The 20,223-nt window shown below is 35.9% G+C and overlaps 1 protein-coding gene across 9 annotated transcripts in view; it reads left to right on the forward strand.

The window, feature by feature from the left end:
- ERICH1 (glutamate rich 1) overlaps window positions 1-20,223 on the forward strand; it is a 110,824-nt gene that overhangs the window by 27,692 nt on the left and 62,909 nt on the right. For all 9 annotated transcript variants that reach the window (XR_010883830.1, XR_010883831.1, XR_010883826.1 and 6 more), the window contains one exon: window positions 14,328-14,462. Coding sequence is in view for 2 of the 9 variants with exons in the window: in XM_067294231.1 (XP_067150332.1) it covers window positions 14,328-14,462 (135 nt within the window). In the remaining 7 variants the exon portion in view is untranslated. The remainder of the gene's footprint in view (window positions 1-14,327; window positions 14,463-20,223) is intronic.

Below are 20,223 nucleotides of genomic sequence, written 5' to 3' on the forward strand. Positions count from 1 at the left end.
TTATTTATTTATTTATTTTTTTTACCAGAACGCAGAAAAAAGCCTTAATTTTACTGTCACGCATTTTTTAGAGACAACACTTAAAAACTAGATCAGTTTACTAGTATTGTATAGACTTTGAAAGCAAGGCTGCTAAGGCCATGTACTCAGAGGCATAAACATATGACTGATGCTTCCACAGTCAGCAGCTATAGTTTGTAAAGAGGGTTGTCTCTCAAACCCTGAATGAGCTAGGCTATCATGAATATTTCAGCCCTTATTCAGACTCTTAAGCTACTTTATCAGCTGAAAGCTTGTTTTCTGGAATGGAACATGGTATTCAGTAACCCATATTATTACATTTCCATTCAATCTGTATGGGCCTTGCTTGAAAAGATGTTCACTAAGCCCAAGGCAAAACACACAAGAACCAAAGAAAACTTCTTCAAGTGTGCTTCGTTATGGGAAGAGCTTCTAGAGAAGATGAGTGACTTACAACTGAAGTAGAACAAAAAATGTCACCAGAACCTATACAGGCAACTTTGTTGACAGGCAGCTTTAAAAAAAAAGGAGAGGAACCTGCTGTGCTCTCTTCTGCTAAAAATCCTTCAACAACCTTGTTATTGATATGAGATCTCGAATATTACAAAAGAAAAAGAAAAACTTTAGGCAGTGTCAGTTAACAAGTCATAAACATTGGTTCTGATCCTCTGTATGCTTAAGATTCCAAATGTTAACTTGATCTCAAAAGGGACAATATAAATGCAAGTATTTACAGGATCAAGATTCAAAAGTATGATTTATAAATTTTAGGGGCACAGTTCCTATTATGCTTGAATATGCAGGTATTTAATACAGTGCTGTAAACAGCATTCCAATAAATACAAGAATTTCGGGATTTTTAGCTTGTGCATACTTAGAAAATTCTTTATTTAACAATAGCTGTTAAAGGAAAGTCGAACATTGCTAAATTTTATAGTAAGTTTTTGTCCATTTTATTTTACAAGCTGCTATTTAATGCCAGAACATACTTGGACCTTAAATCAGCTTTCTTTTTGAGAAATCTTCAGTCTCTTATTGACACCAAATTATTTCAATCCAACAAAATCTACTGAAGTACTTGATCATGTTCAAACTAGGAAGGAGTTCATATCTATACAAAAAATCGCTCTCATCTTCTGTTCTCTATCTGAAACTCAAGCTACTCCCACTTAAATGGTCTCCCTTTTAATAGTTATGCCCATAGCATTTTCATCCACAAGTTACTTAAAATAGTATATGACCAAAAAATTAATTTAATACCTTTTGTCTTCCTGTTCCAAGACTGCATAATTTATAGCTCCAAATCTTATAGCCTATTACTAAACATGTATTTTTTCACTGCCCAATGCTATAAAATCATAACATGTAAATAACTATTTATGCAAAAGATCTTTTAAATGAAACCACAATCAGAGAATAATGATCAATTTATCTGTTGTTTTCAAGTTTATGTAACTGATTTCTCTTTTCCTACAAGTTTATCGCTGTAACAGTCTTCAAGGGATGTGGGTTTTTTAGTACACATTAGTAGAAGATCAATGAGTGGAGCCCTTTCTGCACTCCTATAGCCTTTACTTGCCTCAAATGGAAAACAAGCAGTGAAGAAGCTCAGTTAGTTTCTTGTTAGTTTCAAAAGCAGCCTGCTTGCTTTGCTGTGAAAATCCTAAATGAGGAACGCTTCTTTTTGCTCCACGTCCTCTTTCCCGTGAGCTACATTACCTGCGTTAGGATTCTAGATCAAAAGCTTTTGTTCATACCTAGTTCCTGACGCAGCGTTCCTAGAATTAATGGAACAATCAGAGGGAGATGTACGTTGTAAGGTCAACTAAACTCTCTTACGCACACCCACACCCTTGGGTGGGAGTTCAGACAGACCCTACTTTATAAGGGAAGCCATAGGTTCACTGTAGATGAAGGCATTTTCAGCTTAAGAAATTACTCCGTAATTATGCTTGTTCGATGTGTCTTCATCACGTAGCTGATAAATATCCTGTTACTTATTTCTGAAGGACAATCCTCTCTAAATGGTATTAAATAACAATTTATAGCATAGGCTTACTGTTTTACCAACCTTTTGAAATTGTGCCTCTCGTTATTCACTGCACAAAACAAACTGTTAAAAGTACTGTTTTAGAAAAACAAAATGGATGTCAAACAAATGGAAATGCAGCAAACTGAGATTTACGGGCGCCTTCTGTCACAGCACATGGGTGTAATACAGGGCAAGCAAAACCCATGCAATCTTTTAAAGGCAAATCTCACTATAGACAGATGTGAGAAAGCCAGGTAGCTAAGCTGTTACTAGACACCTTGGTTACTGACAATTTTTTAGGGTGTTGTGAGAAAATGTTATTTTATTTATTTAGCATAGACTCCTAAAGTAGGTCTGGTGCTTTTGGGTTTTCTTATTTTGTTATGTTTTTTAAATAAGAGAAAAACTTCCCCCATTTTTGTCATAGATGATCTCATCTTTCACTTCACCAAGTATTTAAAACCCCTCTGCCCTCTTCCGAGGATTAGAAAAGTGTCGCTAATAGATCTGTGTGTTTGAATGTATTGGTGTGTCCACCTTGGATCTTCTAGCCAGTTTAGTCATAAATTAAAAATGTTAGCATACTACTTGGTTTTCATGAACAGTGCTCAATTTCTAGAAGGCTCTGACAAGAAAAACTGCATACTTAAAGAATCTGGTAATGCTGGCAAGTGAATGTTATTAATACTGTGGGGCTGGGGAAAGAAGGTGAGGTATGTAAAAATGAAGTTGTTCTGCCAAATGCTAGCACAGGGAGCATTAGAAATGAAAGTTTAGTCTGCTATTGCTACCTCGATACATTCTGAACTAAAACTTTGATATCGTTGTAGTGTTAAATGGCAGATAGTTCCACACACACTGGATGAGTCTCTTTTCCTCAGCGTGCAGTAGTTCTTGCTTTCCTTTGCCACTGGATTTTAATGCATACAAATTGTCAAGACACTTTCTATTGGAAACCTGGGTTTTTCTTTGGACTGCTAAGCAGTTCTAGCTTGAGAATATATTTTTGTTTGTTTGTTTTGGGGTTTTTGTTTGTTTAATGAAGGAAAAACTCTTCTGGCAGTCTCAGTTGCTCATTTTCATATCTTCATTAGGATTTCTGTTTGTGGTTTCAGAGGAAAAAACACCTCTTTGTTGTTGTTTTTCCTACTGTAAAAATAAAACTACCCCAGTGAATGCTTTATTTTTGGAAAAATACAAATATAGGAAACTTTTTTAATGGATTTTTTTTTAACATTGAGGCTGTACTTATTTAATTGTTAGATATTCACCTCTACTACTATAGACTTTTGAATAGGCCATGATTATAGATGGTTCTCATTTCATTTTGAAAGAAGTGTTAATAACTCTGGCTAGTACTAGTCTATCAGAAGGAATTGTTCCATAACTGCCCCTACACAGTCTGAAACTAAATAACACTCAGAATAAGTGAAGAGAGAAGGAAAATTTATAGCCTTTGTGGCTACAGATTAATCTTCTGAATGCATTTTTTTGGGAAGATGGTAGGTTTGTTGGGGATGGAGGGAAAGGTGTGGGAATGCCACTTTTCTTCAAAACCCAAAAGACAAGGGTAATCACTTACATTTTGACACCTTTTTCTGAGAGAGAAATCACTTTTTTCTAAAAATAAACTTATTGCCATAGCCAAAGCTTCCCTTTTATAACATACTAGCACGCAAGATGTACCTGCTCTTTGGATTCTGGTTGTCCTAAATAAGACCCTTTTCCTATTCTACCAAAATATTCAATAATAAAATTAATATAACCAAAATAGATTTGTTTAGCCATAGAAAAATTAGATGAGACTTTCTAAACACTTCTTCCTTTGAAGAACCTGATCCTTCCATTGCAAGAGCTTTAGTCCTTAATTTCAGTAGATGTAAGAAAATATTTTTTTTCTTGCTTTCAATATGACATTAGAGAGGGTCTAGATAAACAGCTGAGTTACCTTAAGCTATTTAAAAGTTAGGCATAAGTGTAGTTAGCCTAAACCTTACTGACAGAGTATTAAAAAGAATGAATGGAAAAGTGAAAGAAGCTCCTACAAATAGTAGGACTTAATTTTCCCTTCCTCCAACTAAGCTTACCGATATGTTTCCAAGTGCACTGTTACAAATGCTTAAAAACCTGCTATATCTCAGAAAAGTGTTTGGCAAAGGATTAATTGCAAAAGCATTTCTAAGTATGAATGACTCACTTGGATATAAACTGTCTAAATTTTTCATTCAAAGAGGATTAGAGTGTGTGGGGTTTGGGTTTTTTTTTTTGGGGGGGGGGGAGGCTGACCCCTGATAGGGCAGGATCTACCTACAACAAGGATTAATTTCAAGGTTGTTGTTTCTCTGAAGATCTGTAGTTCTGTGATTTCTTTACTTTTCTTGGTGCTTTCAAATCTTGCTAATTGTTTACGGCACCTTACATTATGAATTCAAACTAGACTTGCATGCTTCTGCCTGCAGATTTGCTAATTGTAAGATCGGCTTTTTTTAATGGCCTTCTTAGTCTCAGATCTTTTCCTTGGTCAGAATTCTACCCACTGTTTAAAGGATTTGAGCTTACTGATTGGTGTTCAGCAACTCTTAATTTTTATAAGGAAGAGACTGAAGAGGAATAATTGCCTACCAGTAAGATGTGCAGTATTCAGTTGTTCTGTGTAAAGCATATTGTCCATTGTTTCACTCTTGACTTTTGTTTTTTCCCTGCTTCTGAAGAAGGGTATTGAAATGCACAGAGCCTCACCCGAGCCTGAAGTCTTGTAGAGACAAACTACTTGATCTATTTTTAAATAAGAGTTGATGAAGAAGAAAAAAGCTGAGCTACTATTACTTCTAAGTTTTAATTAAAAATGAAAATTTTCGTATAATGCTATGTAGGTAGACAAAATGCCATTTAATCTATGTTCTTTGAATGAAAATGTGAATGGCCGTCAATAGCGAAATATCCCAGCATTACTGTCCTATATAAGGAGTTCCTGTTAGAATCCAGTACAGTTAAATGACTTTTTTCTGTGTGTTCCAGCTCACTTTTTCCATTAATATTATTCTCTTGGTATGCTGTGTTTCAGAAATCATCAGAATTGGGTCACCTGGACTGTGTCCTTGCAACCCTCATCCTGTCTTCCTTGAGTCATTATTTTATGGAAAACTTGAATTTGTGGCAGAAGTGACTAGAAAATAAAACTTGAGTGTAAAATATGTATGGACAGGACTCACTCTGCCAAGCTGATCAAATTGCCAAAGTGTATATGCTAAAGAAATTAAACTCTAGCAGTACACAATGCAATAAACAGCTTTAAAGACAAACAGTTCAGGTTCATTTTAGCTGTTAATTGCTCTGAAAAGCTGCCTGTTGTGAATAAGCTAAAGAGCAATGGAGATTATAGTTATTACACAACAAAGTGCTGTCTCACACTCTTGTCTTCTCTCAGGGGTTTAAAAATGCTCTCATTATGTGCTTTATTACAGTGGTGTTTTACTGTGCAAAAGGGACAAATATCCAAATATAAGTAGTTTATTTAACTAAAGAAACCAAGATCTTATGACTGTGGTGGAAATGGTACCCAACTGAATTTTGAAGGTGGTAGCTGTATGCTTGGGGGAATGTAGAGTTGTGGGTTTGGGGAATTTTTTTTTTCCTCCTTCTCTGTTTAGATTGGGTGGGCTGCATGTGCAATATCTGTATCTTCTGTCATTACAGAAACTGCCTTATAGTTCAGTCTCAAAATTTTCTAGCAATGTTTTTGTTTGGTTGGTTTTGGTTTTTTTGCTGCTGGTTGACCTGTTCCTTCCTCTTACAGTCTTCTCACACACACATGCAAATGCTTCTTTTTTTAGTTACATCTTAATTTCAAACAGCTTAGCTATCAGAGAGAAATCTGCTGGCTTCTGTGACAACTGAAAGCGGTTGAACAAATAGTTCATCTAATAGCATGTAGCAGTTGCCTAATTGGAGCAGAAAATGCTAGCGTTAGCTGTAAGTGTAAACAATCTCTAAACCTAAGTGTAGCCAGCTGCAGGAAAACTAATTATCTTGAGAAAGAAAACAGAAAATGGTTTGTGTCTGAAAACTTGGTAAAATGGACTTGTTTCAGACAGGGAAGGGAAGCGGGGCAGGGGTGGGGGGGGCCACCAGATGAACTTGAGGTGAATCTAACTGTGTAGTAATGGTGTGTGTTAGCATCTTTGCTGTCCACCCTGCCTCCCTCTCTGAAATTATTTTCAGTATGATGACCACGAAACAGGTCATGTAAGATGTCTCTGCTGCCCCTGTGTACACTGGGGAATGCATTAGTTAAGCTTCACTGTCAAAATGGTAGTTACTTAGGAATCAGACTTCATGTTTTCTGATAATACACATGCTTACTTCCTACTTGTCTTTCCCACCAACTGTACCCTCCAACCATTAGTTGAAATTAGTGAAATAGCATATAACTTGTTACTGAACCAAATTCAGGGCAAATTTTTTTTCATAAATGTATATTTTGTACTTCTGTGATTTGCATTATTTTTGCATGTAAACAGCAATGGTCTCTTACTGATCACTTCCAAATATTGAATAAAAATAAGTTTTGAAAAAAAAAATAGTTTAAAAACTTAAACTTTGTTTTTACTTTTATTCTGATAAGCGCATCATTTGATTTACCTGAAACTAGTCCAGGAAGCAATCACTTAATCAGTGAGGGTAATTAATTAATTGAAACATAGACATAGCCCTTTAGATTCAGTGCTGCAGGGCTTTGGGGGGGGGAAGGGAAATTGCATTGATTGAGTTCTATTTGGCTTTTGGAGGGCATATTGAACTAATGAGATCTACAGCACTAGGAGAAATAATTGAACTAAGTGCTAACCTAACATTCTTAAGAGGCCTTATTCTCCTGTTTATACAACTAGAATTCTTAGACATCTAACCAAAATATTGCCTGTAATCATACGCTAGGAAGCATTCAAGACACTGAAGCTGTAAAGTTATATAAATGGCTTAACTCTTAGCTATAAGCCTTGTTTCCTCATTACCTCATGTATTCAACTTTCACAAAATAAAGAATAGCTTGTATCACTATGTAAATTAGTTGTCTCATGATTTGAAAACAGCTGTCCACCTGTAGTCAGATTCTACTCTGAAATGTGTTCTGTTATTTCTCTGCTCCCTAGCTAAGGTTTGTCCCTGCTTCACTCCCACTTTATATTGTGCTTTGTCTTCATTGTTGGTCCAAAGGAATATAGATGTTTTAACAGTTCATAGGTAAAAGTTCTTTCCTAATTGATGATCCTGATTGAGTCTTCCAAGAGAAGAGGCTAACTACTTACTTTTTTTTTTAATCTGTTTTCTCTCTGTGACGTAGAATGTCTGTCACTTCTGCAGTGAAACTGGAGCTGAATTATATTAGTAAATCTTGTCTTCAATAAAATGGCTGCAACACAGCCTTTCTTGGTGTCTAAAAAGATCTAAAAGTCAGTGTACATGTGAGAGGTGGTGAGAGAAATAAAATTGGGCTATCTTTCGGTCCTTGCCTTTTTTGAACTTCCCATCCCAAATTCAGGCCTTCTAAAAATGCTTATGTTTTTATTGACCTCAGTTTCCATCCAAAGTTGTTCTTAGTTTCCACTGAGCTGAAGGAAAAGATGAGGAAGTACCTCTGAGAGTTTTCTCATGTTGTTTTCTTCCTTTAAATGCTCTAGTCCTCTGAGTATATTTGTATCAAACTTTTTTTTTTTTCTCAACCTAAAATCTAACTCCTCATTCATGTAGTGAGGAACATAAACTCCAAGTCTGACTGTCTCAATTTAATACTTTCATTGATAGCTTTTTCAATTATTCCACTAGGAATCTTAACCATAATGTTTTAGAAGTATGTTTTAAACCAAACTTTATAGGTGGTATGTCATTTTTACTAACCACAGAAAATGTGTGTAAGGAGTGAAAAGCAAAATAACAAAAGTGTGTTGGTTTTTTTTATACATTATGTGTGTGTGTTTGTGTGTGTGTGCAAATATGATGGTGAAAATAAACTACCAACCTTTAGAATGAGAGAAATCAAAAGTAAGACAGTGTGACAAAATGTTGATGTGTGGGAAGAACTTCAGTAAGCCAGCAAAATAGTGAGAGTTTTGAAAAATTATTATGGTCAGACAGTTACCACCAAAAAAAAGAGAGAGAGAGAGAAAATCTATTCTGAAATTTCAGTGTCTTCAATAAAAGAGTCTGATTGCCCTTGTTTGTTTGCTTAAAAAAAATAATAAGAGCAGTTTTAGGATCTGAAGAGCTCTGCTACCAGATAAAAGCAGCCACTATAGTTAGTAGATGCATTTCATTTGGATTATGAAATTGAGTTTGAATAAGGAAGTGTTAAGATGACCTTGCAAGACATGTTTGGACCTTATTAGTACAGTAGCTTTTAATAAAATGGAAATCTAGTTTAAAACACAAAGCAGAATTTAAAAGCAGAACAAATAAAATCCAGAGCAGGTGGCCTTCCTAAAGCACACAGGGCCTAACAAAAGGATAACCACGTTGTCTCAAATACTTCTGCAAGTACTGCCATATTTAACATTAGGTGAGGGTCATGATTCAGATGGTGTGATTATTTCTCTTTCTATACTCCTTCCCCTCTAATCATACATATGCTTAAGTGAGAAGGCTGAAATGTAGCATGATAATTAAGTAGATTCCCAATGGATTGGGAATCCATCACATGAAACCCATGATTACCACTGTTTGACTGTGTCTGGTTTCATTCAAAAATCTAGTCATTGTCTTCATACACTTGAAAGGATGAATTGTAAGACTGACCAAAGTTCCCATTCTGTTTACCCTTTCAGTTTGCCATTCTGTTCAATTTGTGTACCCTCCCTGTGGGAGGGAAGTGGGAGAGGGAGCTGCTGTAGGAGTTAGTTCCAGACCTGTCATCTGTGCTAAGCCACAGGCAAGTACCAGGGGAACTGTCTAGGGTAACCTTGTGCTCATCTGAGCTCCTGAGAGGCCAAGTGGTCATGATCATATGGTAGTCTTATTTCTGCATGTGGGGAAAAGACAAGATGAAAAATAAACTGCTCCTGCATCTTGCTAGCTCTCCAGCTGTTTTACAATTCCCACAAGGGAGCACAGGCCAAAGAACCACAGGGGCTGTGGGTAGAAAAAGGAATTTTGATTCGAAAATAAATATGAAGAGCTACTTTCCTTATCTAATCAGTCTGCTGCATCACCAAGTGATAAAGAGAATGCTTAGGAGAGACTCACATTGCTAGTGAGCTAACAATTTCTTTATAGTCATCTCCATGACTTGCAAAGAAGGAGCAGTTTCTGTAGTCCTAGACTTAGTCTTTTTAATAAAGTGAAGTACTTCTAGTGACTTGCAATGTTAGGATGAAGGCTGGAATGAACTGACTTCAATGAACATGTCACCAGTCGCAAATGGTATACACCCGAAGAATTGGGAGTAGTCCCGTATAACATGTTTAGGCTGCTATCAAAAATGTATGAATGCAGTAAAAACATGCTATTTCTTGAAGATCAAAGGACAGTAGACTACTTTTCTTTTTGGAGACAACTGTGTACCCAATAACACAAGTTTGGATCAATCCAGAAGTTCAGTGCTGCTATCTAAACCAGTATCCTGGGCCTGACGGCCAATTGTATTGTCAAAAAAAGAGTATTGGAATAAAGTAAGCATACTGTACAGCTTTCCCACTATGTTTTCCAACAGTTTGCAACTCTAGGATTAACTTTACAGGCATTGGTACCAATAAAATGCATGGCAAAGGCAAATAAGTTAATGTAGGTTGATTAGATGTCCGAAAGCCATTCAGTAAACTTTTATTTAGGAAGTGCTGAACAGCCTTTAGAAGGAGTGTGTCTTTTTCAGTCAAAAATTGGGCTGAGTTGACTCTTCCTTGTTTAATACAATAAAGTATGGATGGGCTGGGTGAACTGGACACTAATATTTACAAAAGAAATAAATTATCTTAGATTAGCTAAATAAGAAGATTTGGGGGCACTTCAGAGGGTTTAAACAAGCTGGAGGAATTAGACCATAATAGTAAATGATGTTTGTTAATATCTCTGTAAAGAGGTTCCATAATTTTATGAGAGCTGAATGCCTACTTGCAGTGGTGATTTTGTACAGGAAGAATTCATGAACTACTCCACTTAGCAAAGTCGCACAAAATGCACGTAGTTGTATGGTGGTTATCATTTGAGTAAAACAAACAACCAGCAGGAAGTGAATATTATTTCTTTATTAAGTTGCTTATTACTGTTACCATTTTTCTCCCTCTCTACCCGTTCCCATACCAATACCTCAATATCGAGGAAAGAAATCCTGCTGAAGACCGAGATCAAGCAGCAGGAATTATGCAGCACTCTGAGGAAAAGAATTATACTTTCTAGTTGCACAGGAGATTACTTGAGGTAAAGGGTTTTGCCTTTGTAGAAACTATGTGAGTGTTCTTGTGGACTTGCAAATGGAAGATAATTCTGTGAGTGTCAACCTGTGAACTGAAGTGGATCATTATATACAATGTAATACTTTGTGGCCCTGAAGCAGTTCTCTCATACCTTACCATGGAGGTCTAAAGTTACTATAGCTTGATGTTTAGGAACTTGGATATCAGCTGAACAAAAATATGTGTAAATTTCAGGAGGGATATTCAGGATCACTTTTTTTTTTTTAAATAATTTTCATACTGATGAAGGACAGTTTGTCTTTGCATTAATAACTGGGATGATACCTGTTTCTCGGCAGCATAACTCAGGAGGAGCCTCAAGGTATGTATGTTCTAGAGTCTACCATAGTTGTTTAGTTGCTGATATCACCTTTGCTACACTCTAAGCTTATAAAAGTTTTCTGGAGGAGAGAGTTCACTCTCTCCCAGGATTCATATTCTCACCATCTTCAAAGACACTTGTCCTGCTAGTCAACACAGGGGGAAGAGATAGCGTGTCTATATTGTGTGGAGATAAAGAGGGGTTGTATGTGGTCATTGGGAAGTGATGTTCAAGTTGCCAGTAGTAAACACTTGTTGCTGGCTCCTTGGTTTCTGTGCTTTCAGCTCCACAAATAACAATCATAAGGGAATGTACAGCAGGATCCTGCGCGAGTAAAAGCTAAATGTTTTTATGGTCTCAAATAGAGCCAGCATCACCTTTTATATTTGAGTCAAAACTTCTATAGCCTTTGTCTTTGTTTTGTTCTTGGTCTGGTGGGCTTCAGTCTCTGTCAAGCTTGTCTTCACTTCTAGACTCCTGGCAGAAAAAAACCATTATCTACTATCACAGAACAAACAGCTGAATTAGGAAGATTCCTGGTCATGTCTTGAAGACTTTCCACTGTTTTTTATTGCTTATTGAAAGGTGTGAATTAATCAAGGGTTAGTACTAAGAGGTAAAAGTGAAGTCTTCTATATGTGTCTTCACAGCTGTCTTAGCTTTTAAGGTAGGATGATGCCTGAACTTTTCCTTTATCCATCATTCTTAACTTATCTCCATTGTTCAAAAGTTTATTAGGACCCAGGTTCCTGAAAGCTTTTGAAAGATTGAAAAGTTTCAATGATTAGAATATAGCTTTGCTCTTGCAGTTCATGTGGTTTATATATAAAGACAATCTATCAAATATGGTTATGCATATACTTTTGTTTATGATAACAGTTTTGGTTGATGTGTGGGATTAGTAAAGACTAAAGCATGATTTATGGTTTACAAATGGCTTCAAGGCATGTACGGGGTAAATATGTCCCTTGGGGACTCCCATTTGAACAGATAGGCTTAAAAAAAAAAAAAAATTTTTTTTGAATCATCTCATTTACATAGTAAAAGCTGTTACTGTTCTTCTTTGGAAGATTAAGTGTTACAGTTTTCCCCAAAAATTCTCATTCAAGTACTTTATCCAAGAAAGTTACGGATGTCCCAGCATAAATGCTGCTATTTGCATTTAAGTGTTGTCATGATTAAATAGAAATCCTAAAGAGGCATTATTTTTTTTTCTTTCTTTCTGTCTTTCAGCAACCACAAGTGCCTGAATCCTATCACTGCTTATAAGATTAAAGGGTTTAAATTAGTCATGACTACCGCAAATTGAGTTTAATATTTTCATGGGGGTTTTTTGTTTGTTTTACAGAACTCATATGTAAGGGAGAAGAAAAGAGGAAGTACAGAGGGGGGAAAAAAGAAAATTTTGTAATTGTTCAGTAGGGGATAACTCAAAAACATTCATTCATCCTTGTTATTTAAAACTATTACTGATTAACACTTACTTCATCATTAATGAACATGGAGAGAGGAAAAAATCAACCCAGCTACTGGCAGTTCAGTGATTTGGCATCATCTTGGTGAAACGATTTTGTTGAAGATTTCTTATAAATTAATTTTCGTTGGATCTTTTTCCAAACCATGTAATTACTTTTCATCTTATTGTATTTATGTAATTTCCTTTATTATGTGTTAAAATAATAACAGGTCATTGAGGAAAAGCTGTCAATTTTTAATGTGTTCTCAAACAAAATGGTTGCATCCTGATATTGAAAGCAACTGTGATGTAGCTTGTCAAAAGTACCTTTAATGTTCTGAAATGTGTTTATCACAGATACCTGAGGTGATCGATGATGCTGAACCTTTTTTTTTTTTTTTTTGAAAAAAAAAATTTTTTTGAATTTTTTTCTCTGAGAAATAGCTACATGTCTAGGTAAGTGTGATGTCTCAGTAAAAAGATGTCTGTCTGATTTAGGTAAACCAAAGCTATTTGATTATAAAAACATACATTCCTAACAGGATTTTTTTTGTTTTTGTTAGATTCAAATGCTTTTTAAATATTTAGGTATTAGTCTGAACACTTGCTGCAGCTCTGCAATGGACTTCGATCATCTCTGATCCTCTGGCAAGTGTGTGGAGAAGAGGCTAATTGTGTGCACCTGCCAAAGACATTTATATTGTACATTATATAGCAGTTTTGTCTGTCTATTTTAAAGGGGCAAATTGCCCCCAAAGAGGAAAACTCATAGTGTTATATCTGCGCTGGCTTATGGAGCTGGCTGAGTGTAAAAAGAACACACTGAACCATCTAAAATTAGTGCAGCATCTGGAGACACTATGAACATCCTAGCCTTCTGGAAAGGCTTTTGTCTCCCTGTGGTTAATCTCTAATGGCGTCATTTTTTTTAATGGGAATTGAGCAAAAAATACAGCCTGCTATTTGGACTGGCTTCATATAACTGGAACAGAGATGCATCTCTGTCATTCCTACAAAGTTCCTTTTGGTCTAGTGAACAAATGACAAGTTTATACTGCTAATCTTGCATATATTTTTAAATCCCTTTTTTAAAGGGGAAGGAAATTTTTCAAAAATATTCTACTGCCATCATTGCAGTGAAGTTTCCTACACAATAAAATGGTTGGAAAAACTAGTATCAGACACTCTTCCTCCAGAAAGAGTAACACGTGATTACACAGTGGTTGAGGTTGGAAAGGATCTCTCTGGAGATCATGTAGTCCCCCCCCCCCCCCAACTCAAGCAGGGTCACCTAGAGCATGTTGCCCAGGACCATGTCCAGATGGCTTTTGAGTAGCTCCAAGGATGGAGACTCCACAACCTCTCTGGGCAACCTGTTCCAGTGCTCTGCTATTCTCACAGTAAAGGCATTTTTCCTTATGTTCAGAAAGAACTTCTGAAGCAGAGAAGAAATGAGATGAGCCCTCTTGGTGGACAGGTATTACTGAGGCTTAGTCAGGTGTAGTTTTCAAACTCTCTTTGTCTTTGTGCTCTTCGGAACAACAGCTGAACTACATCTGCAAAAATATCCAAATGGATGAACCACAGTTCTGTCACTTACCTCTACTATTTCTACTCTGTAATTGGCTTGTATCTCTCCATCCATCTTTTATGAAACAGTTCTTACAGAAATAGTCTTCCCAAGCTGAATGGGGAGAAGTGTGTAGTGTCTTTTCAAGTATCACTGTTAATGGAAGCTTCTTCTAAAGTCGTGGAGGAAGAATTGTCTGATATAAGAAAAAACATGCTTCTGATGGAAAGAACAAACCTTTAGAGTGTGGTGGGGGGGGGGGGGTTGTTTTGTTTTGTTTTGTTTTTTGTTTTTGTAACTGCTACAGAATTCGGTGCAATTTTTTTGGTCATAGGAAAATTTTAATGCCCCGCATCTCCCTGTCCCTCTCCATCCTCTGTAAAGGATTTTTGAGACCTCTTGTTGTTATTGCTGTATTTGGGAAAATGTTTGAGAAAATCTATACTGAGATCAATGGTCAGACACTTTGCTTTTCTATTTTGTAGGTAGTGACAGTACAATTCTGCCTTCAAGGAGAATGTACACAGTGAATCTTCCTCCTGAGGGTTATGTTGCGGTTGCTCCAGATACTGATAGTGTCTCAGTTTCTGAAAACTCAGAGAGTAGTGCTGACTCAACAGGTAAGTTATGATGACTTTTTCCCAGAGAAACTTTCTAGCAACTCATATCAAGTAAATCCAAATTGCAACAATTAAGTATTTAAACTGTTGCTGCCAGTGGATGTCACTGTTTTGCAACATAAGCAAAATGAAAGTATACATCTATGTGGGTTAATTTTCTATTTTAGAATTTGAAGACTAGGTTTGGCATTTGGTTCTAGCCATGCAGTGCTATTGATGTTATTGAAGTTACATTAAGTGTAGCTGAGGACAAAGTCTGACTGCAGCTCCTCCCACTCAGATGCCACATGTCTATTCATATCATGCCTGCTTACAGATATACTATTTTTTATGAGTATTGTTAGATAAAGCTGTTTTGGTAAGTCTTACTCACTGTGTTCTGAGGAGTTAGGCAATGACTTAAACTCACTTGTCAAATTTACGTATCTCAGTTAGACCAGAAGTTTACCTCATTGGAGGTGGTAAGGGGAGATACCAAACTATAAGTTTGGAGAGGCTTTCTGATGAGAAACTGTGACCAGAGAACTTCAGAAACAGTATTTAGTGTTGTCAAAGGATGCAAGAGAAGCAGCAGAAGATCTGTAAAATGGGCTGTAAGTTGACTCCAGTTAAAAGCATAGTTTTCTGAATGACATTACCAGAATTAAATTGATTGTCTGTTTTAGAGAGAAGTGCTAAGCTTAGACAAGTCAAATTCATTTAGATGTGTCTGGTTTTTACTGTCTTTTTTCCAATTGCTATGTTTCTGTGGATATGCAGGTTTCTCCAAAATTGTGTTTCACTGTCATTTGCTACTGCATTATTAACAGCTGCTAAGGACAGTCTACAGCAAAGAGAAAATCTAGAAGAACTTCCTGAAGGAATACACTTGATAAGCAGTATTTACTTAGCTACTATATCTATTTTGTCCTGGTGACTGCGTAAATTTAAGGAAAATCTGAGATTGAACCTACAGATAAAGAAAGGCAAGTCCGCCTTTCCTTTGAAAACAGTATCCACAGGGGTAAAATTTTAGCTTGGAAATTGGGCCTGCTTTGCAGTCTGAGCTCCATTCATAACAAAGCCTGTGGTCAGCACTGTGGTTCTAATTTTCAACCAGGCATCTCACCTTTGTGTGGGGAAAACATTGTCTTGAAGGGACCCTGATAAATATTTGAATCTGAATTCTAGGAAAACCATCAAAGTAATCTAAGGGACTAAGTACAGCATACCTGGAGGTGGCGTATCAGGAATGATCTTTCTCAGTATAAAATGATTTAAAAGTATTTTTTTGACTGGGGAAGAAATTATTTTATCAGAGCAACATAAAAGTAAATATTGATACTACTGGGACTATAGGTAGGAAGGTGTTCCAATGTGCAACTTTCATGCTGTGCTTTTTCCCTTTGTGTTGGATAGGATCCACATTCAGAATCCTGAGTCTCTTCTTATATTATCCTCAAGTTTAATTACACAGCTTCCTGGGACAGTTCATTGGGTTTCTGTTCTACAGCGTGCCAGATTCAAGCTCTTTATTCAACTATTGAAGCACCCTTTCCCTTCCTCCACCATGTATGATCTCTGTTTATTCTTTGTGGTCTCCTTTCAAATATTAGAGGAACATACCCCTTCTTCTGTATTTTACAAACATGGCTAAATTAACTGTCATAATACTTGTAATTAGCCTTATAACATTCCTTTTTATAAGGGGACTTAAGTGAAATAAAACATTAAGACACAGCCCTCTCAGCATTACCAGACCTGAGTGATATCCTTATATAGGTATCAGTCCAGAACTTCTATGGCAAAGTTGCTCAGCTTCTATTTAAAATCTACAAATGAATCAAGATGTGCATATTAAATATTGGTGTATTGCATAACAGTAAAGTAAAATAGCATTTAGGATAGCATGATATTGTTTCTTTTTAGAGTGGTAAATATTTGTTCAGTTTTACAATTAATAGATTATTGAATAATGGCTTTACTTACTCATTTTTTAGATATTTTTTCTTCTAGTACTTCAAAACAAACCTGTTCAACCGTGATAGCAGTAAGTAGCGTTCTGGTTTTGCTTAGTGACAGCATTGACAGTAGGATGGTAATCTCTTATAGCTGATCCCTTTCTTATGGGAATAGGTTCAGGAAGAGTAGGTTTGGGACTTCAGCCCCCTTTTCAACAGTTGACAAATAAATCTGAATTTTGGGAGAATGTTTTATTTTTGGACTGACTTTTCAGGTTTTCATGAAATCAAGAAAAATAAACCTGAAACTGAATTTTAGACATTTTGAATATACTTTCCCTTTCCAAGGTAAACTCTACTATCAGTGGAATTTTTGCCAGATAGCAGTGTAGTTTGTTCTTTAAGACCTCCATGTAGGGAGGCTTTATACCTTTCTTCTCAATTTGTTCTAGTGTTTTACTGTCTTTTATATATCTTAGATCTTTCTTGCTGCCGTTTAAGTCCCTTGTTATTTGTCCTATCTAAGCATGAATTGTAGAAATAGAAATTTGTGCTAATCCTGCAAGTTTGAGGGAAGTAATTAATTTTACACATATTTATGGCTTTTATTGTATTTAAATTAAACATATACCTAAAACTTACTGCAGGGCTAAGGCTGTAATTTCAGGCAACACTGATATAAATAAAATAGGAATAATTTAAACTGTCACACCATGGATTATTTAGTTTGTGGGCCTAGATTTAGTTGCATAATGTAACAGTGAGAAATGCATAAAAATGTGATGCAATGCCTTTAATAAAGCAGATAAATGTATACTGGGTAATTTCTTTGGTATGTTTGTAGTGGGAGGAGGTCTTACCACCTAAGCAAAGTTGCCTTTTTGAAGATAGTGTGGTATTAATGGTTTCCTGTTTGATTCCTCAGTTCAGGAAACAAGTTTTCTCTAGAAGTATTTATCAGAAAATAATTTAAGTAAACCAAGAAACTAATCAGATATACATCCATACAGACCTTTTGTCTAGATGAGCAATTTAGATGAGCAAATATGGATCTGATTCTAAGGTCAGAATTTGTATAGCTGTCAAAAATAAACAAAAACCCTCCAACACCCGAATGGATCAATGAAAATGTGACAATGATAAATGTCAGGTGCATGCCTTCAATGTGTGTTTATGTATCTCAGGTAAGGTTAAACCTCTGAGAGGCTATGCTTTTTTGAATTACTTTGCTCAGGTGCGCATCTATTTACTGCAGATTGTGCATAACAGCTTGTTAACATGTGGTGACAAGTTCAAGGGTCTAAACCTCAAACTAGTGTGACAGTCACCAGAATCAAGCTCCTGAGTCCTCATTGAGTATAGATATCTCTGGGTGACATTCCAAGTCTTTCTCTCAAAGCTTATGATTTTTCTTTGAAAATGCATCTCTTCAAATAATAACGATTTTTTTCTTCATAAACACTCATGAAAACTTCTTTAAAAAATAAGCAAAAGTGTCTTAGCTCTTTTGTGCATCCACCAGAATAATTTACCTAGGCCCAGCTCTGTGGCTCACTTCAGGTAGAGCAGGCTAGTCTCCCATGGTAGGTTCTAGAGTTGATGTACAGAGCAAAAGCCCTACTTGAGTTTTCTGAATACTTCTTTGAAGGAATCTGTCTATTGCTTTTAGAAGAAATGAGGGAAGACCAGCCATCTGTCAAGATTTAGCTATGTGATCACCTCTTAATGTGGACAACAGGTGAGTCAAACCAGTTCAGACAGGGCGTTCAGACAAGGCATTCAGTCAGGTTTATTTCAAGAAACTGCTTTATTTGAAAAGTATGGTTGCAGCAATTAGGGCTATGTCATGGATTCTTGCATATCCCTCTTAATTCATTTCACTAGCATCCAGGAGGTATTGAAGGATTCTCTGAAGCCAGATGTCTGAATTTGGGCATGCTTATAGTTGGGCAACACAATGTCTTGTGTAGGGTTACCTAGGACATCAGAAAAGAGATTGCCACCTCTTTGACTCACAGAAGAGCATGCAACTCAGTGCACAAGATTTTTCTGAAAATGTGGATATACATTTGCTATCTTCAGTCTCTAGAATATGAATTTAGACATGACCTGTTTCTAAGTCATTTAAAAGTCAAGTTAATTATAATTATAAATTAGTTAGCTCTTGCCAGCTATAAAATATATTGGGCTCTGTCCATTATTCCTCTCCTTTAAACTTATAGTTACCTTATGATTGATCACATCAGAATGAAGGGAATCTTGTCCAGACTAGCTTCCAAAGAAGAAAAAGATAAACACAGCATGTCTGTGTGAATGTTTCAGTATGTCTTACTCCATCTCTCTCTGCATGTTGTTTTTAGGCAATTCAAATACTTTTCCCTGTTATGTCAAATAAATACATTTATTGCGACCATGTATATGCCTTAGCTCTGTTATGCAATCACCTAGTTATGTATGCTTAAGTGACTTAAGGGCTTTGAGATTTAGTTTTGCATAGCATCTTGGTTTCTTTGCGTAATACTCTTTTCATACATTTTTCAGAAGGGCATAGGGGAGTGGAGGAATAAAGCTGGTCTTTGAGGTTTTGTTTCATCAGATAAGCAAGTGGTTGACAAATGAGAAGAAAAATCTAAGACTGTGCTGTCTTTCAAGAAAATAAGGAAAGTAGAATTTATCCAATGTACTTAGAAAAATAAATCTCAGACTTAGGTGTCCGAGTTTTTTAGAACTACCTTGACTCAACTGTTCTGTAGGAATTGAGTCACTGTGATGGTATAGTCAGGTCACTATTTTGTGGACAGGATGGAGTAATATGGGGTTAGATAGTAAAGGAAGGAAATAATGCAGAGGATTTCTTATTTTCTTCTTCAGATTTTTTCTGTATTAACTTTTGTACATATTAATGGATTACTAACTTTCTTTTAGCAGCAGACTTTTGACAAGGGCATTAAAAATGTGCATTGTTCAAGCTATAGATAAGTTATCATCAATTAAATTCTGGTAATGAAGTCAATACCTTTAATTTTGATTTCTGTTCCAATTTATTTATTTTATTACCTATTTATTGAGAAATGTTTCTTCAGGATGAATTTTTTGAGAGGTATACCATCATATTAATAAGGTTTTTCTGAATAAAAGCAGAACTGTGGAAAGTTTTAGTAATTATGTATTTATTAACTTACTATGAAGCAGTAGCTCAGTTTTGATTTCTTTTGTGTTTTAATTTCATAAGATGGAGTAAAACTATGAAATTCTTGCCACTTATTTCAAGACAGGTGAAACAATAGGAAATACTATATTTTGCGTTAAAATATTAATGTTGAAAATGTAACCTTATTCTTTCTAAAAGATAAACTGTTTGATCTCAATTCCCCAGTGACATTTCTTCTCGGATATTCCAATATAAGCCATGATAATAGAATATAACGTACGAAATAATTGTATGATGCACAAAACAGTGAACTGGAATATAATTTCTCCATGAACTGTTTTAATATTAAATGCAAATTTTTATGTAGAGTCCCAAAGTGGTATTTGTTGTTTCTTAGATGTATGGCAGAGCAAATTCCTGACCTAAAGACTATGGAAAATAAAACTAAATTAAATTTTAAAAAAGACCATGCATGTAGGAATACGTAGAAACTGAGGACACCTGGAGCAACAGATAAAGAGAATTCAAGAAGAGAAGTGTTTTTTATGGTAATTTTTGTTTAAGTTGATAACCACCTTTTTTTTGTTCTTGTCTAGTGTCAGTCACTATTCGTTCATGTTTTTAAACTGTAATCCAGTATCTATCTAATGATATCCTGTTGTTACTAGCT

Source organism: Apteryx mantelli, chromosome 3 (assembly GCF_036417845.1).
Source record: "Apteryx mantelli isolate bAptMan1 chromosome 3, bAptMan1.hap1, whole genome shotgun sequence".
NCBI classification, from domain to species: Eukaryota; Metazoa; Chordata; class Aves; order Apterygiformes; family Apterygidae; genus Apteryx; species Apteryx mantelli.